Consider the following 25,651-nt stretch of genomic DNA (forward strand, 5'->3'; position numbering starts at 1 on the left):
GACTCAGGATGAAGCAAGCCTGTGATTTCGGCTCTACTCAAGATTTTGTTTCTAATGTTTTGTTTTGTTTTGGGGGTTGGATGTATCTTTTTGGTTTTCTGTTTCTATATTTCATCTACCATTGGTATGTATTTGGTGCAGAGGTGGTACATCAACGTATGAATTTATGGAACCATGTTGACTAGAAATCACAGATCCATTCTTCACACTACAGCTAGAATTCTACTTTCAAAAATGAGAGCCTGATTATGTCAGTTCCGTGCTTCCTATCACTCTTAGGATAAAGACACAAGTCCTTAAAGTCTACAAGGTCTGGCCCCTAGGCTCCTACCACCCCGACCTTTCAGTCCCTCATATGTGCCATGTTCCTCCCCTGACCCTACCCCAAAGGCCGTTGCACATGCTCTTCTCTCTACCTAAAACACTCTTTCCATCCTTCTTTGTTATCTTTCTTTACTTAGTTAAAGTCTACTAATCCCTCTGATCTCAACTCACTTGCCATTTCTTCAAGGAAATTTTCCCTGATCTCCTTGTCTAGCTCAAGTTCTTTTTCTTAAATGCCTTCATAGCACCATGTACCTTTTTTCATTGTTTGTTCGGTACCACTTATCATAACTGCAATTTTACATGTATTTCTATGATTATTATATTAATGTCAGGCTATAAACTCCACGGGGGCAAGGGTCATGTCTGTTTTTATTTATCACTGTATCCCCAAACTAGCTGCTGAATGACTGAAAGAAAATTCTAACTCTTCAACATGGTATTCCAGGTACTCCAAACAATAGCCACAACCAACCCTACCATACAAGCACTACTAGCTACTAATACCAAACAAGTAAGCTATGCTCCAGCTATTAGTGGCCTACTATTCTTCAAGTATGCCTTTATTTTCTGCCTCTGAATACTTATGGCTAAAATCATTGCCTCTGCTTACAACATCCTCTCCACTAACTCAGCCTGATGAAGATTCATCGCAAATGCCACCTTGTTCATGAAGCCTTTCCCTAATCTCCTTATCTATACTTTATTTATGGTGTTAATATTTCCCCTCATATATATATATATATATATATATATATGAGTGATATATATATCTATGATATAGATAGATAGATATATCTGTCACATCCTCTAGGTTGTAAGTTTCCTAAGGGCAAAGGCCATATGGCCATTTCCACAACCACATAACAGTCACTTAACATTTGTTGAACTGATCTTGGGCATAGATAATTAAGCTTATTTTTGTTGATTTGTAGAAGATACCAATTTTATTAGAAAGTGGCTATGCTGTATTTAAACTTCATCAAACAAAATGATATACTAAAACAAACCCCTTTTGGTTTTGAGTTATATAAAATAAATGTTTGGTTGTTTTGTGCATGTTATACTGAAATAAAAATAAGAACACATGGAGAGGGGCTTCCCTGGTGGCACAGTGGTTAAGAATCCACCTGCCAATGCAGGAGACACGGATTCGAGCCCTGGTCCGGGAAGATCCCACATGCCGTGAAGCAACTAAGCCCGTGTGCCACAACTACTGAGCCTGCACTCTAGAGCCCACGAGCCACAACTACTGAGCCCGTGCACCTAGAGCCCATGCTCCGCGACAAGAGAAGCCACTGCAACGAGAAGCCCATGCACCACAAGGAAAAGTAGCCCCAGCTCACCACAACTAGAGAAAGCCCGTGCACAGCAATGAAGACCCAACACAGCCATTAATTAATTAATTAATTAATTAAATTTAAAAAAACACTTGGAGAGGACAAAAGGACATATTTTATGGTTTCTAAGGTGACACAAATAAATGTAAATAAAGCTCTATCAATGTTTTACTTATTCTTTCTGCTATTAAAACTTAGAATATCTTAATTTCTAAATGGGTAGCAAGAGCTTTTTTTGTTTTGGGGGGGCAAGGGGTAGGGGGGAGTGGCAGTGCGGTGATAAAGAGAGTGGAGCTGCTCCCTTCCGGAGCTGGAAAGCACACAGGTTAGTGGCCACAGGGGCACTTTCATTTTGAGACCATGCCATATCCCATGAAAATCTGGAGAAGGGTTTCCTTGAGTTGACAGGTCTATGTTGGTGAATTAAAGGAGAGAAAAAGGACACAAAAGATAAGTAATCTCAGGGTGTAAGGCTCAGCAGGTACAGAATAGAAAACCCAATGGATATAAAAAAAAGAAAGAAATCAAGTCTCAGGACAGCACGGAAAAGCAGCAGAACAAAGAAACAGTGGGAAAAATTCCTACCTATTCCTTCTACAGCAACACACCAAAATAACTGCATGTCTTTTTAAGAGAAATACATAAAAAGTGATCTCTACCTATAATATATTTATAACCTTGCTAAAGAGAAATCTTACACACGAGACAATCATCAGAGAATTCCAAGTAATCTTTAAATGCTAAATGTAATCTTGCAGTTACATAAAATAATTGGGCAGATGTGTCCGTTTCACTAATACAGCCAAACTAGTGAAAAACACAGGTAGAGCTAAACAAAATTGATGCAAAATAACCAAAAGTGTTCAGTGTATCAAGTGTGGAAAAAAGGTTTTAAGTTCTAAAGCATTTCAAACCACAGAAAGGGTAAGTTCTTTTCTCCGCATTTCCACTGACTCTAAAAATAAACCCCGATTATTTTCCAGATTATAAAAGAAATATGAGTTCATTATTTAAAAAAATTCTAACACTACACAAATGCATCATAATGAAAACCAACAATCTATATAACTATTTCCTTTGGAGGTAACCAGTGTTATCAGTTGGGTAACAACCACTTTTTGATTACTTGAGACACAGGAATAGGAGAGCTGCTCTGAACAAGTTATGCTATTATTTCAGTTTCTCCTTTGACCTGTACCCTTCCTACGCCACTGCTAAGGAGGCAGAAGAGGAAAAAGAATATCCAAAATACATGCTGATCTTCCACAACAGGCAAACCACAAACAAGATTAACCCCTGGAAAAAAAAGAAAAAAAAACCAAAGCTGACTGGGCAAAACTGTTACACTACGTGGCAGAAACAAGTATTACTTGATTTTGAGAAATGGAGTAATAGTAGAAAAAACACTAACCTTTCCTTTTTATTACCCTCAATAATCAAAAAAGGGGATAGCATTTTTCCTTCAAAGAAAAAGGTTTTATTTTAGAATAGTTTTAGATTTAGCAAAAAGCTACAAAGATAGTACAGGGAGTTCCCATGTGCCCTGTACCTAGTTTTCTGTGTCATCAATATCTTCTGCTAGTGTGGTACATTTGTCACAATTAATGAACCAGCATGGATACATTATCATTACCCAAAGCTCATACTTTGTTCAGATTCCCTTAGTTTTCACTTCCTGTCCTTTTTCTGTCATAGCATCCCATCCAGGATACCACATTACATTTAGCTGTCATGTCTCATTAGACTCCTCTTGGCTGTGACAGTTTCTCAAACTTTCCTTGATTTTGATGACCTTGACAGTTTTTTGAGGAGTACTGGTCAGGTATTATGTAGAATGTCCCCCAACTGGGATTTATATGATGCTTTTCTCATGATTAGACTGGGGTCATAGGTTTGGGGGAGGAAGACCACAGAGGTAAAATGCCACTCCCACAACATCATAGCAAAAGTAGACACTATCAACATGACTTATCACTGTCGATGTTAACTTTGATCATCTGGCTGAGGAAGTGTTTGTCAAGTTTCTCCACTGTGAAGTTATTCTTTTTTCCCCCTTTTCATACTGTGATCTTTGGAAGGAAGTCAGTGTGCAGCCCACACTTAAAGAGGGGGCAGTTATGCTCTACCTCTCTGGGGGCAGAGTATTTACACTAATTATTTGGAATTCTTCTGCTCGAGTAATGTGTCTGTTCTCCCCCACTTATTTATTTAATCATTTATTTATAGTAGTATGAACTCATGGATATTTACTTTATACTTTGGGTTATAATCTAATATTACTTTATTTTGCTGTTCACTTAGTTTACCTTTGGCAATTACAAGCTTTCTGTTCACTCCCATGTTCCTTTGACATACCTCCATAATTGTGTGTTTTTTTAAGCACTTCCTCACTTCTGGCACTACAAAATTCCCTACTGGTACAACATTCTTTTTTAAAAGCTAAAAAACATAGTTAATTAGGTAGGTCTGAAATAGAAACTGTTTTAAAAGGAAAATTTCATCTTAAAATAAGCATTTTAACACAAAATTAATGATGAATAAAGTGGTACCATTGTAATAATAATTAAGTAAGAATAATTTATATAGATTCAAAAACATGCTTAAGTAAATTTACTACTCACTCTGGAACTGCTGCTTGTCAGAGTTAACAAATATTTAAAAAAATTTTTAGTTAAAGTGAGTATTATACTTTCACTCTACCTACCACATTCCTGAGAAGCGTATTTTGAAATACTGTCATAGAAGCAAAGTACACACAATAATGATTCACAATCTCAACACACCCTAAATAGTTATCACACAAAAATTATCAGTGACACATCAAGAGGAGGATCAACTTGCCATTAAGATTTTGCCAGAGAGAAAACAGATTTGGGAGCTTGGCAATGCTGTTTTCCTAACAATGCTGTTTGAAGATAGCCAATCAGTTGACTAATGCAATTGGGAAAATGTTTCAAACACTACGCAGAGTATACCTTTTGGGGATATTTGGAAAGAAAAGGATATGAGGCCAAATTCATTACAGAAACTTTGCCTGACTTCCTTCAAAGTGTTTCTACTTACTTCTTTGATCACTTTACTAAAAACCCACTTATCCAACAGCTGATCATTCACTTCATTAGCTATTGGTACATGTAAGAATAATTCTGAGTGGTGTAGACTATTCCAGCAGTGGCATGACAAGACAGAACTCTTACAAGTGTCAAGCAGGTGAAATGGGTGGAATGGCACATGGATGGAAGGAAGCATCTAGTCAGTTTGGCATTATTTGACCTAGGGCAATGTGACTTCCCTGACATCATGTCATGAAAGCTAAATAGTAAGAAAAAAACCCAAGAACCTTTTTTTGTGTTCTTCAGTGAATTCTGGATTGGCATCATCCATTAATGCTTATTTATTTCCCTACGTCATTTGGCTGGGGGGGGGGCGGTTACCCTTGACTAGCTAGATGTAACTATTTTAAATAAACATAAGGAGTCAAGATTAGGTCTACCCCCCCCCCATGTAATAAACTTATAGATTAGAGAATTCTTATAAGCTCTTCCTGAACTCAAATGAAATAGGACTTAAATGCTGCCACCAGATGAGTTGCCTTAAGATTCACAGTTCAAGTTTATGGTTTCCACTGATTAAAAAAAAAAATCTTCAGGCTTTTGAATACATACTAACAGTGACTTATTTGGGTGATTATTTCAGATGCACTACAAAGAAACATGCAATTCCATTGGTTTGACACTCCATATAATTACTTTCAGTCTCAGGTTTTCTCCATTTAACATATTCTTTTTGGGCTATTTAACAGTTTTTTAGAAGTCATACTCTAGGTAACTTTAACCATCATAATGCTAATATAACTACTTGATAACATAACTGTTGGTTATGGAAACATGACAAACTTCTATTCTGAAAGTGGAAGAAGTATATTATTCTTAGGAACAGGTTTTAGTACTTTAAAATGAGTTTCATATATTTAGTTTAAAAAATAGATTCCTAATCTAAGAATCATTTAGACTTCTAATAGTTTTGAGTATTTGACTTATACAATTGCTTGTTTTAGTAAAGCAGTATGAGTACACTTCAGAGCAAACGTTTTTATGCAATAGTGGTTCTCAAAACATGGTCCCCAAACCAGGAGCCAGCATTACCTAGGAACTTTTAAGAAATGTAAATCCTCAGCTCTACCCCAGACCTTCTGAATCGGGAACTCTGGGTGCAGGGCCAGAAATCCTGTTTTAGCAAGCCCTCTAGGTGATTCTGATGCACACTAAAGTTTGAGAATCAATATTCTAAAGTATAGCAGAAACACTAGTGGTTAAGTTTAAAGATTTTAAATTTTCTTATCTTTAAAAATATGTGAGTTTTTTTTTTAAGAAATGTAATAAGTACTCATAAATATATATAATTCTAGAAAGTAAAAAATGAAGTCCCTTCCTGGATTAGAGTTTAACCTGGAATAACTGGATTAATAATTGTTCCTGTAACCCCTAGCCTTAAAAACACTGAAAGAACCACTTTTAAAAATCCACTGGAAAGAAACTATTGATAAGTAGTTGACTAAAATTAAAATGCTTAGACATAACCTCCAATCACTTATTTCCAATCATTAGTAATCAACAAGATGTATGAAAGTAAACTGGGAACAATGACAAGTTTTTGATTGTAGATTTCAATATAAGAAAAAGATTACTCAAACACCTTCTCAGAGTAGACATGGGGACAGCCTTCTTTGAAGGCAATAAAAGCAGCATGACCCCCAAGTTTTGAGACCCAGTTACAAGACCTTCTACCTCTTAAGCGAGCCCTTAAGAGCTAGTCTTTAAGCACGAGAAACAATTATATGGAGAAGAGTAGTAAAAGTTAAGAAGGTGTAATAAAAATTTCACTTAATCTAACATTTGCCCTTGCAAACATAGTAAGTAGTTTCCTTGTTACCATAACATTATTGAAACATAATTTCAAGCACAGCTGGTGTCAAACTCCAAACATTTCTATAGTTTGGGCAAAAAAAAATATGCCCAGGATTTACAAACACAAAAAAACCCATCGAGCATAGTTTATTTTATTTTAGGTTCTTTATGGTATTGAAACATTTACAAGAGGTTGTGTAAATCAACAGAAAGAAATAAAATAACTTGGGTGGCAGGAAAAAAATGAGAACTCACTGCCAAGTAAATGCTACTGCCAAATGACTTTTTTTTTCTTTTTCTCTTTTTTTTTTTCAAATGACTTTTAATGGCTAATACCCTTTCTTCCTCCATTTTTCTCTCACTGTAGTAAAACCAACTAAGAGATGGCAATCAAAACAAATTCTGCAGTGCTTCTACCAAACTACTTTCTATTCAATGCCCCAAGCATGCTGTAAGAATGAAAGTATTAGGTGCTGATGTCTGGCCATAATTCTTTTAAATTACATTATAAATTTTCTTTCTGTGGAAGTCATTTTAACCAATTCTTAGTTATCTACAAAAATAGGGAACAGAGTTTTGAACAGCTAGCAAAATTAACTAAAATGATGTACTTTCCCCCCTGTACACCCTCTACTAGAGGAGCTTATGAACAACTGAAAACCCCAAATGCAACCTGCAAAAGGAGCAAGGGGAAAAAAAAAATGGACTGACTCCTGGGGAGGCCTGTGTGTCGGAGTGGGAGTGCCGGTGGGGGGCGGGGAGGAGATGACAAGAGCGAAAATGCAGGATGAGAAGCTTTCTACTTTATACCCTTTGTTTTCTGGGTGAAAGCTTAGGATGTTGTCCCTGTCCCCTCAAGGCAATCTCACATCACCCATTATTAATAATGACTTGGTGGCTCAAAAGAAAAATCCATCTAAAAATGAAAGTTGTGAAAGCATGTGTAAAGTATGAGTTATGGAGACTTTAGAATTCCTACTTCATCATTCTGGGAAAAACAATCAATAAAAGCATCAGTTCTTGGGCTTCCCTGGTGGCGCAGTGGTTGAGAGTCCACCTGCCGATGCAGGGGACACGGGTTCGTGCCCCAGTCCGGGAGGATCCCGCATGCCGCAGAGCGGCTGGACCCGTGAGCCATGGCCGCTAAGCCTGCGCATCCGGAGCCTGTGCTCTGCAACGGGAGAGGCCACAGCAGTGAGAGGCCCGCGTACCGCAAAAAAATAAATAAATAAAAATTTAAAAACAAAAAAAAAAAAAAGCATCAGTTCTTTCCACATAAAACCACAGTGAAGGAATTTGATATTGAAAAAAGGAGTCTAGGCACAGACAGTTTGCACTGACATGATGAAACTCATTTCTGACTCCTGGACTTGACCACTCTTAACAAGCAAGACATCACCAGCTTCAGTGCAGTAGTCATCAGAGCTGTTAAAAAATACTAATCCTCTTTCTCCTTCCAGGCACATGGTAGGACTGCCTTTCCTATGCTGCTGAACTCAGGTGTAGCTATGTAACCTGTATTAACTGGTATCATATCTGAGCAGAAGCTTTGGGTCAGTGTGTGCTTCACCACTTTCCCTTTTCCCTCTGCCACAGTGACTGGCAATATTTCAGAAAGTTATTCTGGGTCCTTGAATGAGAATGGTGATGACAAAGATGACCTAAAATGGACATATAGCATGAACAAAAAAATAATTCATTTTAAGCCAATGAAATTTTGAGTTTATTTCTGCAGCATTACCTAGCCTATCCTGACTAATATAGTCTGTCTTTTGTTTTCTCTATATTGTTAATATATTTCTCATTTACTTACTCTACAGAGAAGTTAGCTATTTATTTAGAGACTCAAGTTTAGGTTCTAAGCATCAGTTCAAAAAGAATGAATGAGGACACGGGGAGGAGGAAGGGTAAGCTGGGACAAAGTGAGAGAGTGGCATGGACATATATACACTACCAAATGTAAAACAGATAGCTAATGGGAAGCAGCCACATAGCACAGGGAGATCAGCTCGGTGCTTTGTGACCACCTAGAGGGGTGGGATAGGGAGGGTGGGAGAGAGACACAAGAGGGAGGAGATATGGGGATATATGTATATGTATAGCTGATTCACTTTGTTATACAGCAGAAACTAACACAACATTGTAAAGCAATTATACTCCAATAAAGATGTTAAAATTAAAAAAAGCATGAAGACCCCAAACTGAAAAAACTACAAGAGTAGATGGTCAGTTATTTAAATTAGGAGACTAAACACATCATAAAAAACTACTATGCTTTTATTTCTACAGAGTTAAGACCACAGACAACTAAATGAACTCACAGGGTTGTTGTGTTTTTTTTCTTTTGCATTTTCCTTCCCTTTCTTTTTTAAATTTTTTTGGCTGTGTTGGGTATTCATTGCTGTGCACGGGCTTTCCCTGGTTGCAGCAAGCGGGGGCTACTCTTCGTTGCGGTGTGTGGGCTTCTCATTGCAGTGGCTTCTCTTGTTGCGGAGCACAGGCTCTAGGTGCGTAGGCTTCAGTAGTTGTGGCACGTGGGCTCAGTAGCTATGGCTCACGGGCTCTAAAGCGCAGGCTCAGTAGTTGTGGTGCACGGGCTTAGTTGTCCCGCGGCATGTGGGATCTTCCTGGACCAGGGCTCGAACCCGTGTCCCCTGCATTGGCAGGGGGATTCTTAACCACTGCGCCACCAGGGAAGTCCTTTCTTTTGCATTTACTGGACTATGTGCCAGGCACTGCAATAGTGCTTTTCAAGGATTAGCTCATTTAATCATCACATAGGAACCAGGAGGTTAAGTAACTTAGCCTAGGTCACATAGCTCCTGCGTGAAGTAAGCTGCCAAGAATAAAGCTCAAGAAGTTTTCAGTTAATCCTGAAAAGCAGATAAGTTATTTCTAACAGGTTATATGAATTACTGTATATCCATTTGTTCATTCTTTCAGTCATTCACTAAGCATCTCCTAAGCACTTATGGTGTTCAAGGCCCTTTTCTCAGTGCTGAGGATAAAACAGCAAGCAAGGTACACAAGATCTTCAATCTCAGGGCATTTGCATTGTAATGGAGGACAGTAACAAAGTTAACAGAGAAATGTATAGGTAATTATAGATACTAAGTGCTATGAAGGAATTAAATCAGTTATCTACTGCTGTGTGATATATCACTCAAAAACTTGGATTAAAATAATCTCTTACTGGGCTTCCCTGCTGGCGCAGTGGTTGAGAGTCCGCCTGCCGATGCAGGGGACACGGGTTCGTGTCCCAGTCCGGGAGGATCCCACATGCTGCGGAGCAGTTGGGCCCGTGAGCCATGGCCTCTGGGCCTGCGCGTCCGGAGCCTGTGCTCCGCAGCAGGAGAGGCCACAACAGTGAGAGGCGCACGTACCGCAAAAAAAAAAAAAAGAAAAAATTTCTTACTTTCTCACAATACTATGGGTTGGCAATTTGGGTTGGGCTCAGCTGGATGTTATTCTGTTCCATGTGGTATAGGCTAGGCCCATTCATTGCTCACAATCATTTGGCAGGCTGCCTGGAGGTTGTCGGTCCCAGATGACTTTACGCACACATCAGGAGCCTTAGTTGGGAAGGCTGAGTTCTCTCTCTCTCCCCCCACCCCCCTCCCTCTCTCCATGTGGCATCTCCTCCTCAATGAGACTAACCTTGGCTTATTCATAAGGTGTAGTTCCTAATGAGTAACAGCATAGCTGCATGGCCTTCTGAGCCCAAGTCCCACATGTCACTTCTGCTACATTCAAAAGGCAAGTCATAAGGCAACCCCAGATTCAAGAGATGAGGAAACAGACTCCATCTCATGATGAGAAACTGAAAAGAAACTGTGGCCATTTTTAATCCACCATAGAAACAAATAAGGTTGTTGTAACTGAAAATACAGGCATAGGTTGGGTGAGCAGAGTGGGGTTACTTTAGAAGAATCAGGGAAGATCTTTGAGATGCTGATAATGATCCAACTGTTTGAAGAAGGAAACACATTAAAGGCTGAAGGAATACCAAGTACAAAAATCTTGAGGAAGGAACAAGTTTGGAATGTCTGAGGAACAGGAAAATTTCTAGTGTGTCTATAATTCAGTGAAAGGCAAAGAGAAAAAAACCAGAGATGAGGCTGAAAACAGAGGTAAAGATCAGATGATGAAAATTACTATAATCCATGATAAGGAACTTGGATTTTATCCTAAGTATCCTGCAAAGTCAATGAGGCAAGGATGAAAAAGCAAGGAAGCCACTTAGCAGTTTAGGTGAGAGATGATGTTAATAGGGATAGAAAGAAGTGATTAGATTACAGGATGTATTTGGGAATCATGACCATTAAAACTTGTCAGTCAACTGGATGTGGGGCTAGTGAAAAAGAGTAGTTGAGGTTACAATCCTTGGAGGATGGTGGTGCCAATTACTCACTCACTTGAGCTTAAAAAAATATGGATACAATTTAATTTCTACCTCTCATTATGCAGTGCTTTTCCTCAAGTATTTGTAAGAGCCCAAATAACATGTTGTTGAGAAATGGCTGTTCATAAAAAAATCCATGCTGCTCCAAAAACATAGTTTATTAAATTAAAAGAAAAGAAATCAGATTCAAAAAATCCAAAACACTAGACCTTGCAGGTAATGAAAAAGGAATGTTGGTCTAAGTGCTACATAAAGGCTGGCTCAAGGGCTGTACAAGGGTTCATACCTAACACTTTCTAATCTAGTCACTGTTTCTCCCAAATTACAACATGTTCTGGAGAACTGAATGTTACAAAACCATTTTGCAATACTTAAAATTTTTTTTTAAAAATTCTTATCCCATGTATTTTGGGTAAACATTATTCTCCATTTTTACATTCCAAGTAAATTTTTAAGAAAAGAATCATACACAAACACAAGAATCACTCTCAATAGACAACAAAATGCAAAATATACTATGAATTTCTTGTTTAGATAACATAACCATCAGCCTAATCATGTTCCAGCATTCACAGCATTTATCAGCCTATAGACATACCCTCACATCTTAAAACAGTATCTGGCATGTAACAGTTGCTCAATAAACAGCAACTGATTCTACATTGTAATTCCCTGCTAAGATGCTCTAACTGTTCTTCTCAAAATGGAAGCTATATATCAATAATTAACCTGCCAGTCACTCAGAACCCTTCCCTCTTCTCAAAAATACAAATACAAACCAAAACCTTTCTTCTTCTGAAAAACTGCAACCAAATATATATATGTATATATATATTTGCTGTACGCGGGCCTCTCACTGTTGTGGCCTCTCCCGTTGCGGAGCACAGGCTCCGGACGCGCAGGCTCTGCGGCCATGGCTCACGGGCCTAGCCGCTCCACAGCATGTGGGATCTTCCCAGACCGGGGCAAGAACCCGAGTTCCCTGCATCGGCAGGTGGACTCTCAACCACTGCGCCACCAGGGAAGCCCCAAATAAATATTTTTGAAAAGCAGAATACACTTAACACTTGAAAAACATCTAAAGGTGAGTAACAAGTCTTATTTTGCCCAGATTTACTAAAGGTTCAACAGATGAATTAGAAAGGGTCAAGCCTAGTCCTGTCTAAATCTCACTATATTCTAAATTATGTTGGTTTACCATCTACTGAAGATTGCTTCTTTAAAAGGGAACCTTCCTACACTGTTGATGGGAATATAAATTGGTGCAGCCACTACGGAAAACAGTACGGAGGTTCCTTAAAAAATTGAAAATAGAGTTACCGTATGATCCAGCAATCCCATTCCTGGGCATACATCTGGAGAAAACTCTAAATTGAAAAGATACATGTACCCCAATGTTCACAGAAGCACTATTTACAATAGCCAAGACATGGAAGCAACCTAGGTGTCCATCGACAGATGAATGGATAAAGAAGATGTGGTATATATATACAGTGGAATACTACTCAGCCACAAAAAAGAATGAAATAATGCCATTTGCAGCAACATGGATGAATCTAGAGATTATCATACTAAGTCAGACAAAGACAAATATCATATGATATCACTTATATGTGGAATCTTAAAAATGATACAAATGAACTTATGTACAAAGCAGAAACAGACTCACAGCCATAGAAAACAAACTTATGTTACCAAAGAGGGACGGGGGATAAATTAGGAGTCTGGAATTTGCAAATACAAGCTACTATATATAAAATAGATATACAATAAGGTCCTACTGTACAGCACAGGGAACTACATTGAATATCTTGTGATAACTTACAATGGAAAAGAATCTGAAAAAGAATATATACATATATAACTGAATCACTTAGCTATATACCAGAAACTAACACAACATCGTAAATCAACTATACTTCAATTAAAAAAAAAAGATTGTTTCCCTAAAAATGCAAACACTAAAATGTAAATAAATAGCTAGTGGGAAGCAACCGCATAGCACAGGGAGATCAGCTCCGTGCTTTGTGACCACCTAGAGGGGTGGGATAGGGAGGGTGGGAGGGAGATGCAAGAGGGAGGAGATATGGGGATATATGTATACGTATAGCTGATTCACTTTGTTATAAAGCAGAAACTAACACACCATTGTAAAACAATTTTACTACAATAAAGATGTTTAAAAAATGCAGACACTATAAATTCAAGAACTAAAACTATATAACTTTAGAAGAAAAGATAGGCATAAATCTTCATAATCCTGGATTAGGTAACGATTGATTGATTGATGCATGCATGCACGCTGCACAGCATGGCATGTGGGATCTTAGTTTCCCAACCAGGGACTGAACCCGAGCCCCCTGCGTGGAAGCACAGAGTCTTAACCACTGGAACACCAGGGAAGTCCCAGGCAATGATTTCTTTAGATAGGACACCAACAGCAGGCAAAAAAAAAGACAAACTGGACTTCATCAAAATTAAAAACTTTTGTGCTTCAAAGGATACCATCAAGAGACTGGAAAGACAATCCAAATGGGAGAAAATATTTGCAAATCATATACCTGATAAATCCCTAGTATTCAGAATACATGAAAAAATTACAACTCAATAAAAAGACAAGTAATGCTATTAAAAAATAAGCAAAAGATTTTAATAGACATTTCTCCAAAGAAGATATATAAATGGCCAATAAGCACATGAAAAATGCTCAACATCATATACCATTAGGAAATGCAATCAAAACTACAATGAGATACCATTTCATACCTACTAGGATAGCTATAATAAAAAGACTGGTAATAACAAGTGTTGGTAAGGATGTGGAGAAATTGGAATCTTATATACTGCTGGTGGAAATGTAAAATGGTGCAGATGCTTTGGAAGTTTGGCAGTTCCTTAAAAGGTTAAACAGAGAACTACCATATGACCTGGAAATTCCACTGCTTAGGTATATACCCAAGAGAACTGAAAACATGCTCACACAAAACATGTACATGAAGTGTTCACAGTAGCATTATTCTTAATAGCCAAAAAGTGGAAATAATCCAAATCTTCACAAACTAATGAAGAGATAAATAAAATGTGGCATATCCATACAACGGAACATTATTCAGCAATAAAAAGTAATGAAGTACTAGGACTTCCCTGGTGGTCCAGTGGTTAGGAATACACCTTCCAACGCAGGGGATGCGGGTTCAATCCCTGGTCAGGGAACTAAGATCCCTCATGCTGCGGGGCAATTAAGCCCGTGCGCTCTAGAGCCCGCGTGCTACAGCTAGAGAGAAGCCCATTGCTGCAATGAAGATCCTGTGTGCTGCAACTAAGACCCAACACAGCCAAATAAATAAATAAATATTTTTTAAAAAGTAATGAAGCACTGATTCATGCTACAATATGGATGAAATTTGGAAGCATGCTAAGTGAAAATATGAAATGTCTAGAATAGGTAAATCCATGAAGACAGAAAATAGATTAGTGGTTACCAAGGGTAAGGGGAGAAAGGAATTGAGAGTGACCACTAAAGGATATGGGGTTACTTTGAGGGGAATGAAAAATATTCTGGAATTTGATATCAATAATGATTGCAAAACTCTGTAAATATACAGTTGTCCCTTAGTATCCAGTGGGGATTGGTTCCAGAACCCCTGGGAGATACCAAAAGCCATGGATGTTCAAGTCCTTTGTATAAAAATGGCATACTTGGCCCTCCGTATCTGAAGATGCAGAACCAGCAGATTCAGAGGGCCCACTGTACTAAAACTCACTGAACTGTACACTTTAAAAGGATGAATATTATGGCTTATGAATTATACCTCAATGTAGGTACTAAAGAAATGACACATTACTTGATCAAAATCCTAAACTGTGCCAAAAGTGAAATCTAGTCGGGGACTTTACAATCTCCAGTTCCATTCAGTATATCCTGTAATGGTATTAAGACACCAGAAACTACAAGATGGCCATGGATTTAGTAATAACTTTTAAGCAAAAAACAAAAAAAGCAAAAAAAAAGTTTTCTTTTTCAGTAACAAACAAAATCATATATTAATCATATAGTTCCATGCCGTATTTATGTTTTCAGAATCACAAGTAACATTTAAATAGGAATCTTCATATCTGAGTTAAAGGCTCTTCTGAATTACTTTTGGCCATAGCCGCTCTATGACATGTAACAAACATACTACTCTCCTGAGAACCTGTGTTCTTCACCTTTACTTTTCTATCACTTTTAAGACCAACAGCAAAAACAGTGAAGAATACTGGGGGTTTGCCTGCATTTCATATTTGATTATTGCTTTTTCTTTCAATGAATGATGCCATTCTGCAAAAATCGGTTTTAACAACCTCTCCTTGCTTTAAAATTCTGTACGTTATTCTGAGAAATGTGTCAATTACCACCACCTTTTACTGCATGGTTAGAAAACCCTCAGCAAATATTTAAAGTTAAGATTAAGGTTAAAATTAAACAGCGTGTGGAGCTGCCAATACAACTAACTCAACTGAGGTCACAAGTGGATGAACAGACATAGCTGTGTACAGCTAAATGTGCACATTCCCAGGCAATGACAACCACCAGTAAGTCTCAACTCTACAAGGTGACTGGCAAGTTTCTACTGACATCAATTATAAGACATAATCTGATTTCAAAAAAAATTAAAATATAAAAAAGTGCATATGAAAATTGAAAAAACAAGTTCACAACCAGAACTTATTTTTAGCTCAAGTCACTATCACCCCTAAACTGTATAGGCTCTGAGATCAAGATATGTGATCAAGGTGTACTCCCTAAATAATGAATGTAAAAATGGTCTTTTCTAATTTATGAACTTACAGAGGACAATGCTGGATACATAATTGACCATTAATAGAAAAGGACCAAGAAGAATTTGTCACATATTATGTAGAGGGTCCATGGAAAAAACATAAATGACCTGTACATTATTCCACAGAAAAAAACCTGGAAACTTCTTCACACAAAGATGAAAAACTCTAGAACTAAGATTCCTAATCTTTCCTTTGTGCACACTTAAAGGCAACTGTATTAAGAGAGAGAAAATACTAGCAAACAGAATCAAACAGCACATTAAAAGGATCATACACCACGATCAGGTGGGGTTTATCCCAGGAATGCAAGGATTCTTCAATATATACGCAAATCAATCAATGTGATAAACTATATTAAAAAATTGAAGGAGAAAAACCATATGATCATCTCAATAGATGCAGAAAAAGCTTACGACAAAATTCAACATCCATTTATGATAAAAACCCTCCAGAAAGTAGGCATAGAGGGAACTTACCTCAACATAATAAAGGCCATATGACAAACCCACAGCCAGCATTGTTCTCAATGGTGAAAAACTGAAACCGTTTCCACTAAGATCAAAAACAAACAAAGTTGGGCTTCCCTGGTGGCGCAGTGGTTGAGAGTCCACCTGCCGATGCAGGAGACACGGGTTCGTGCCCCGGTCCGGGAAGGTCCCACATGTTGCGGAGCGGCTAGGCCCATGGGCCGTGGCCGCTGAGCCTGCACATCCAGAGCCTGTGCTCCGCAACGGGAGAGACCACATCAGTGAGAGGCTCGCGTACCCCCCCCCCCAAAAAAAACCCCAAACAAGGTTGTCCACTCTCACCACTATTATTCAACATAGTTTTGGAAGTTTTAGCCACAGCAATCAGAGAAGAAAAACAAATAAAAGGAATCCAAATTGGAAAAGAAGAAGTAGAGCTGTCATTGTTTGCAGATGACATGATACTATACATAGAGAATCCTAAAGATGCTACCAGAAAACTACTAGAGCTAATCAATGAATTTGGTAAAGTAGCAGGATACAAAATTAATGCACAGAAATCTCTTGCATTCCTATACACTACTGATGAAAAATCTGAAAGAGAAATTAAGGAAACACTCCCATTTACCATTGCAACAAAAAGAATAAAATACCTAGGAATAAACCTACCTAATGAGACAAAAGACCTGTATACAGAAAACTATAAGACACCAATGAAAGAAATTAAAGACGATATAAACAGATGGAGAGATATACCATGTTCTTGGATTGAAAGAATCAACATTGTGAAAATGACTCTACTATGCAAAGCAATCTACAGATTCAGTGCAATCCCTATCAAACTACCAATGGTATTTTTCACAGAACTAGAACAAAAAATTTCACAATTCGTATGGAAACACAAAAGACCCGGAATAGCCAAAGCAATCTTGAGAAAGAAAAACGGAGCTGGAGGAATCAGGCTCGCTGACTTCAGACTATACTGCAAAGCTACACTAAACAAGACAGTATCGTACTGACACAAAAACAGAAATACAGATCAATGGAACAGGATGGAAAGCCCAGAGATAAACCCACATACATATGGTCACCTTATCTATGATAAAGGAGGCAAGAATGCACAATGGAGAAAAGACAGCCTCTTCAATAAGTGGTGCTGGGAAGACTGGACAGCTACATGTAAAAGAATGAAATTAGAACACTCTCTAACACCATACACAAAAATAAACTCAAAATGGAATAAAGACCTAAATGTAAGGCCAAACACTATAAAACTTACAGGAAAACATAGGCAGAGCACTCTATGACATAAATCACAGCATGATCCTTTTTGACCCACCTCCTAGAGAAATGGAAATAAAAACAAAAATAAACAAATGGAACCTAATGATACTTAAAAGAAAGGAAACCATAAAGAAGACAAAAAGACAACCCTCAGAATGGGAGAAAATATTTGCAAATGAAGCAACTGACAAAGGATTAATCTCTGAAATATACAAGCAGCTCATGCAGCTCAATATCAAAAAAACAAACAACCCAATCCAAAAATGGGCAGAAGACCTAAATAGACATTTCTCCAAAGAAGATATACAGATTGCCAACAAACATATGAAAGGATGCTCAACATCACTAATCATTAGAGAAATGCAAATCAAAACTACATTGAGGTATCACCTCACAGTAGTCAGAATGGCCATTGTCAAAAAGTCTGCCAACAATAAATGCTGGAGTGGGTGTGGAGAAAAGGGAACCCTCTTGCACTGTTGGTGGGAATGTAAACTGATACAGCCACTATGGAGAACAGTATGGAGGTTCCTTAAAAAACTACAAATAGAACTACCATATGACCCAGCAATCCCACTACTGGGCATATACCCTGAGAAAACCATAATTCAAAAAGAGTCATGTCCCACAATGTTCACTGCAGCTCTATTTACAATAGCCAGGACATGGAAGCAACCTAAGTGTCCGTCGACAGATGAATGGATAAAGAAGATGTGGCACATATATATAAAATGGAATATTACTCAGCCATAAAGAGAAACGAAATTGAGTTATTTGTAGTGAGATGGATGGACCTAGAGTGTGTCATAAAGAGTGAAGTCAGAAAGAGAAAAACAAATACTATATGCTAACACATATATATGGATAAAAAAGAAAAAAAAATGGTTCTGAAGAACCTAGGGGCAGGACAGGAATAAAGACACAGACATAGAGAATGGACTTGAGGACATGGGGAGGGGGAAGGGTTAGGTGGGACAAAGTGAGAGAGTGGCATGGACACGTATACACTACCAAATGTAAAACAGATAGCTAGTGGGAAGCAACCGCATAGCACAGGGATATCAGCTCGGTGCTTTGTGACCACCTAGATGGGTGGGATAGGGAGGGTGGGAGGGAGACGCGAGAGGGAGGGGATATGGGGATATATGTATACGTATAGCTGATTCACTTTGTGATACAGCAGAAACTAACACACCATTGTAAAGCAATTATACTTCAATAGAGATGTTAAAAAAAAAAGGGAGAGAGAGAAAGAGGACAAATAAGAAGGTCAAGAATATTTCCTTTCTGGGTTATTTTATTAAACTTTGTTTACAAATTTTAGAAATGTTTGATCTAAGAAATCTGGGTTAAAACTGTCCAGTGCTTTTCACATAGCAGATTCATGGTACAAATGCAACTAAATAATTGAGGCAATCATGTAATAAGCAACTTTGAAGAAATGTGTTCTATTTGGGCACTTTTATACACTGTTGGTGGGAGTACAAATTGCTACGATCATTTTGGAAAGCAATTTGGCAATATGTAGTGAGACCTTTAAAAATATCCTTACCCTTTGACTCAAGAGTTCTATTTCTGGGAATCCATTCTCAGGAAATCATCTGAAACGTGCACAGAGATCTTCTTCCAAGCATTATTTACCATGGTGAAAAATGAGAAACAATCTAATATGCCCACCAACAGGGAAATGATTAAAAAATTGTGGTAATCCATAAGATACAGTTATTTTAGAATATTTACCAAGAATGCCTTTTTACTTTTCCTGATGGTGATTTTTTTTTAATTTTAAAGTAATATATACTCATTGTAAAGAAAATTTTAAAAACATAAATGAAAAAGTAAAATCCTCTTATTGTCTTATACTCTATCCCCAACTCCTAAAGTTAACTATTGTTAAGTTTTTATGTGTAATTTCTAGAAATTTTCTAGTCAGATACAAACTTACCTAACAAACATTTATATATGGGTAATCCTTTGGTTTGCTTTTAACACAAGTGGGGCCATATTCAGTTTGTTGCTCTTCAACTTCTTTCTTACACTTAACTTTGGGTATCGTTCCACATCAGTACATACAGATCTCCCTCATTCATTTAAAATAGATGTTTCAACATATATCAGGTCCTAAGTTGACAGATATTTAGGTTGATTACACTTTTCTGCTTACAAACAAGGCTATAACTAACATATTTGGACACATAACTTTATATAGTAATGTGAATATATTCGTTTCTAAGAGTAGAATTTCAAACCTTTTAGGCATCCAAAGTTATTGCCAAATCACCCACCAAAAAAACATTGTACTGATACCCTCTTCTCTACCTCTCCAAACCATTCAAAATACTGGATACTACCAACTTTTAAATCTCTGCCAGTCTGGAAGACAAACATTTTAATTTGCATAACTAGAATTATGAAAAGGGTTAAGCCACTTTTCTACTGCATGGTTCATCTTTTTCTTATAGACTTATAGAGACCTTGGTACAGTCACGAAATTAGTCCTTTGTCACATGTATTGTAAACAATTTTTTTCAGTTTGTTTTTATTTTTTTATTTTTATTATTTTTTTTTGGCGGTACGCGGGCCTCTCACTGTTGTGGCCTCTCCCCTTGCGGAGCACAGGCTCCGGACGCACAGGCTCAGCGGCCATGGCTCACGGGCCCAGCCGCCCCGTGGCATGTGGGATCTTCCTAGACCAGGGCACGAACCCGTGTCCCCTGCATCGGCAGGCGGACTCTCAACCACTGCGCCACCAGGGAAGCCCTGTTTTTATTTTTAAACAATGTTAATAGTATTTTTTACTATCTAACAAATTTCTCTATTCCTCCCATTAGGGTTCCTGAATTTTATATATGCTTCAAACGTCCTTCCATCTCAAATATTTTTAAAAAGTACATGATTTCTCCTATTCTTTTTATAATTTCATTTTTACTGAGAGCTTTCAACAACTGTAAATTAAAATACAGATATATAATTATTTACACAGTTGGAGCCCAATTAGGTAAAAAAAAAATAGAAAAATACGGCAAGGAAATAAAACATTGACAGTGATTATTGTTGAATGTTAGGATTATATATGATTTTCTTTTCTGTAACTTCCAAATTTTCTACAAGGAACAGAACTTACCTTTGTTTTGTTTTTTTTTTTTTGCGGTACACGGGCCTCTCACTGTCGTGGCCTCTTCCGCCGCGGAGCACAGGCTCCGGACGTGCAGGCTCAGCGGCCATGGCTCATGGACCCAGCCGCTCCGCGGCATGTGGGATCTTCCTGGACCGGGGCACGAACCCACATCCCCTGCATCGGCAGGCGGACTCTCAACCACTGCACCACCAAGGAAGCCCAGGCCCTACTTTTATAATCATAAGAAAATAAAATTTCTTAAAATCAAATTTTAAATTTTTCTTAAGTTTTTGATGGTACTGGCTTCAATTTTCAATCAAGTATTGTTTGAGTACCTCACCTAGAGTCAAACAGTAATACTAAATCTAATACTAAGGCAGCGATTTGTATTTTCTTTTAGCTCCATTGACATGGATGACACAACAAGAGAAAATCTTATACTGCCAAACGGGTTTGCTAAAAGCAAGAATTACGGTTCCATTTGGGAAGTTACTTTGAATAGTAATCACAATAATAGTTACACCTATTAGGTACTTAGTATGTGCCAAGTATTCTTCACTACATCTTTAAGAGATGGGTACTATTATTATGCCTATTTTACAGATTGGGAAACTAAGGCACAGATAGGTTAAATAACTTGCTCAAACTATGAAAGCAATTAAAAGTGGTAGATTGAATATAAAAAGTCTGGTTCCAGAATACCCATTCTTAATTTCTAAACTAAAATGCTACTTTAAAGCTATTTAAAATGCTATTAAATGCTATTCAGGTGGCATCTCTGAGTCTCCAAGCTGAGATTTCCCACATATAATGCCAGTGCACTACCACACATAACAGTGCTCTGAAAAGCTGGGTAATAACAATTACTTGTCACATAAACTATGGCTTACATTAAATTATTTTAAGAGTAAAAGCTAAAAGTAGTGGCAGATGCCTATGATTTCCCTGGCCCATCATTTGATCTCTGCCTCTCTGCCAAAATCTGCTAAAATCTTTAAAAATGTGCACATTTTGGGCTTCCCTGGTGGCGCAGTGGTTGAGAGTCCGCCTGCCGATGCAGGGGACACGGGTTCGTGCCCCGGTCCGGGAAGATCCCACATGCTGCGGAGCGGCTGGGCCCGTGAGCCATGGCTGCTGAGCCTGTGCGTCCGGAGCCTGTGCTCCACAATGGGAGAGGCCACAACAGTGAGAGGCCCGTTTACTGCAAAAAAAAAAAAAAAAAAAAATGTGCACATTTTTCTCCCACAATGCCGGGGAATGTGTTTACTACATCATCTTCAACATGGTACCTGCATAAGTTATTCCCATTTGGGCTATATATTTCTGGCAAGCCAATTTTTAGTGCTTTGTGTGAAGCTGAAAGTCAAATAGAAGGTAAACAAATAGGAAACTTCTCATTCTCACAGTTTAGATGGGAATGAACTCTTCTGATTCTGAGCTGTACCATGCATTAGTGATAATAATTTCATACTTCCTATTCTGGCTTTGCTTTTGTCAATGTTACTGCTTCAAAGGGCCCTTCAGGTACCTAAGAGATAGAAATATTTTCAACTTACTTTTGTGTTTTTTAATAATAAAGGAGAAAAAGTACATACTTGACCATAAGAATGTAGGCACAAACGTAAAGGAAAGGCATACAAAAAATTTTCTATAAATCTACCGTGTCCTTTGTTAGTAGCTGTAAGCTTTTTTGAGTACAAATGGTCAAATTGGACTAGTAGCATCTCTGAGAAAAAGCTTTTAAGTTGGCAGTAATTTTTAAGAAATAATAGTTTAACTACAGATGAATGGCCATAGATTGCCAGGAATAAGAGCCACAAGTCTGAAACCCAGGAACTCTCTACAATCAACTTTTGATGTTATGACTGCTTTCTAAGGATTTACTGAACAAAATTGACCTTAATTTTCTAATCTGTAAAAATGGGGATTAAAATAATTGCTCACTAGTGCTATAAAAAATCATGATATTCCTATTAGAAACTACTAGGACACTTAGAAATTGACAGAACAAACAATTACCTTACAAAAAAAAGAACTGCTTAGGTTAATTTATGAACATAGTATGTTTAGAAAAACACAAATGTGAGTTATGATTAACATCTCTTAATAGTATATGTTGATAAATTTCAAATGGAGGGATGTGATCCACAGGGACAAGATAGAGTAACCCCAAAGAGTAGAGACCTAGGAGAAGGTTAGCTAAAGGTTACACAAAAAGGGCTGAACTGGCCCTTTATTACATAGACTTTTTAATCTCTCACGCTTGCCCTGCCTGTAAGAGCCACTTACTTGCCAGAGATGAAAACACTGAATCTTAGATGACTGGTTGGTCACTTTTGGGAACTTATTTTTAGAGGAAGGTAAAATGGGAAACTAAGAAACCCAAGGAAGATCACAAATGGGTACAATAAATATTTCTAGAGATTTGGAATAACAAAATAAAACTTGTACTTACAACTTGAGATTCACGAGCTTTAGGAAACATTTTGGCAACATTGAGCCCATCAATGACAATATCAAAAGGAGGATGGTATTTTACAAAGTCCTGAAATCTCTTAAGTTCCTAAAAAAGAAAAGTCAGATAAAATATTAATAAGAACCTAGTAAGGTCTTTATTATAAACACACTGCTATGACTTTCATTATTGTTCTGGTAAGTCAAAATATTCATCCCTTAAAAATACACACACACACACAGATGCTTTCAAAATGAAATCTGAAAAGACCAGCCTAATAGATACAACTGCATGTAATTATCTGATACATCTTATAATCTCATAGTGTTTTACACTTCACAAAGTACTTCACATGGTATTTCATTTGATCTGTAACCAGTTATCTAGTCTGCTACACTGACACACATGGTAGTCAGATGAGAATAAAATGTCAAAATCTCTATGCCCTGTTCTATAAGCCAAGGAGAAGCGAATCTCAGATATGCCAGTCTATCAGTGCAACCATGTTGAAAAAACAAGACTCTATAACTTGTACTCCTCTCTTGTCATCAAGAGGATTTGGTTACTTATGGCTATTTTGAAGAGTTGAAAATTCATTCATTCATTCAACAAACATTTGTTGAAAGCCTCATTCTATTGAAAATGGGCACTGTTGTTCATGGTGACCATAAATTGTTAATGTGGCTACATTGAGACACAGGTTTTGCTTCCATCACTGTAATTTTATTGCAGTGGTGACAATGAGACATGTAACATATTTTTTGCTAGGCTCATAAGTAAAAATTGGATATAACAAGGCTTTTCAATATTAGAAAAGATGAAGGAATAAACAGCAATGTGCTTGCTATATTTAACTTCTGGGGAAAAAAAATTTGTTGACCACCTATATGCCCAGCAGTTACCAAAGAGACAAAAGCCCAACTTAATGGAGCTTGTATTTTAATGGAAGGAGACACAAAATAAACAAGTTAATATATTAAATGTCAAATGTGATGAGTGCTATGGATGGAAGAGAAGGAGGAGAGGGAGTTCCACTCCTGGTAATGATGGAGTAGTCTGTAATGGATTACCAGATAATATAATATTTTCTATATAAAAAATAACTATTTGAAGGTGCTAGAGAATGACCAAAAGCAAGCAGAAATTGGAGGGCACAAAACATATGAAAGAAGGTTTGATGGTTTTAAAACATGTCTGAAAATTCTTTGACACTCCTCCCCCCTCAAAAGGTAGAGTCTAACTCCCTTCTCTTGAATAGAGGCTTTTCTTTGTGACTGCCTCAATGAATGAGTGTGGCAGAAGTGACACTCCGTGACTTCCAAGGCTGGGTATTAAAAGGAAATACAGCTTCCATCTGGCTCTCCCTCTTAGGATGTCTGCTCTTTGAACCCAACCATCATTAAAAACCCAGGCAGAGGTCATGGGTCATGTACAGGTGTTCTACCTGACAGTCGAACTGAGTCCGAGCCAAAAGCCAACACCAACCATCAGATCTAGAGAGTAAGGGAGATTTCAAGATGACCTTAGCCTTCATTTGATTACAACAGTAGAAGGACCAAGCAAAAATCACACAACTCAGTTTAGTCAAACCCTAGAACCATGAGATGATATAATCATAATAATAATAATAGGCGACTGTTTCTGTTTAATGCCACTATATTTGGGGTGGTTTGTTATCTATTTACAGATAACCAGATAATAAGTGAACTGCAGCAGGAGAAATTTGCCTGTATGTGGCTTTTTGCCAGAGGGCACTCTCTAGTCAGCATGGTTGGCAGGGGCAGCTGGAAATCAAGCAGAAAGCCACAGACTGACTGGTTTGAGAAATCAGAAGAGTTTGAGGCTGCCAGAGAGGCTGGGAAGTTACAGAAAGAATGCTAGAAAAGACGGAACTGCAAAAATCTGTGTATAAATCTGCCCAAATCCTTGGCTAACTCTTGATCTGTACCTGCGTGGAGGAGACTCCAAGGAGCCCAGCAAAAAAAAACAACAGATGAAAGACTTAAAAGACTCGAACAAAGATTTCAATTATTATCCACTGCAACAGTGGCAGAGTCTGGAGTCTCTAAGTCTAACCAAGTTTAACAGTCTGGTAAAGCAGAAAATCAATAACCTCCAGAGGAAGATAATGGAATCCAGAGCCTTTGCAAGATGCCCCTCACAATGTCCAACATACAACTTAAAAAATAATAAACATGAGAGGAAATAAGAAAATGTGACCCACAGTCAAGAGAGAAGAAAGTCAACAGAAATCAATCCAGGTCCAGATGCTGGAGTTAGCAGGCAAGAAATTTAAAGTAGCTACTATAAATAGATTTAAGAATTTAAAGGAAAATATAGTTATAATGAATGGAAAGAAAGGAAAAAAACAGAAAATGGAAACTATAAAAATGAACATTCTAGAGCCAAAAGGCACACATGTGGAATAAAATATTCACAGGGTGGACATTACAGATTAGGGATGGGAAAAGTAAGAGTCAGTGAACACAAATGACGGAGCAACAGAAATTATGCAACTGAAGGAAAAAAG

At 37.7% G+C, this 25,651-nt stretch overlaps 1 protein-coding gene and 1 non-coding gene across 4 annotated transcripts in view; one reads left to right on the forward strand and one right to left on the reverse strand.

Moving 5' to 3' along the window:
• Positions 1 to 25,651, reverse strand: part of PRORP (protein only RNase P catalytic subunit) — a 128,098-nt gene that overhangs the window by 50,032 nt on the left and 52,415 nt on the right. For all 3 annotated transcript variants that reach the window (XM_060004690.1, XM_060004691.1, XM_060004692.1), the window contains exon 5: positions 23,122 to 23,229. In XM_060004690.1, the coding sequence (XP_059860673.1) occupies positions 23,122 to 23,229 (108 nt within the window). The remainder of the gene's footprint in view (positions 1 to 23,121; positions 23,230 to 25,651) is intronic.
• LOC132421450 (small nucleolar RNA SNORA1) lies at positions 23,746 to 23,879 on the forward strand. Its single transcript, XR_009518698.1, has one exon. It is a non-coding gene; the product is annotated as a small nucleolar RNA SNORA1 (small nucleolar RNA).

The sequence above is a fragment of the Delphinus delphis genome, chromosome 2 (genome assembly GCF_949987515.2).
Source record: "Delphinus delphis chromosome 2, mDelDel1.2, whole genome shotgun sequence".
Classification (NCBI taxonomy): Eukaryota; Metazoa; Chordata; class Mammalia; order Artiodactyla; family Delphinidae; genus Delphinus; species Delphinus delphis.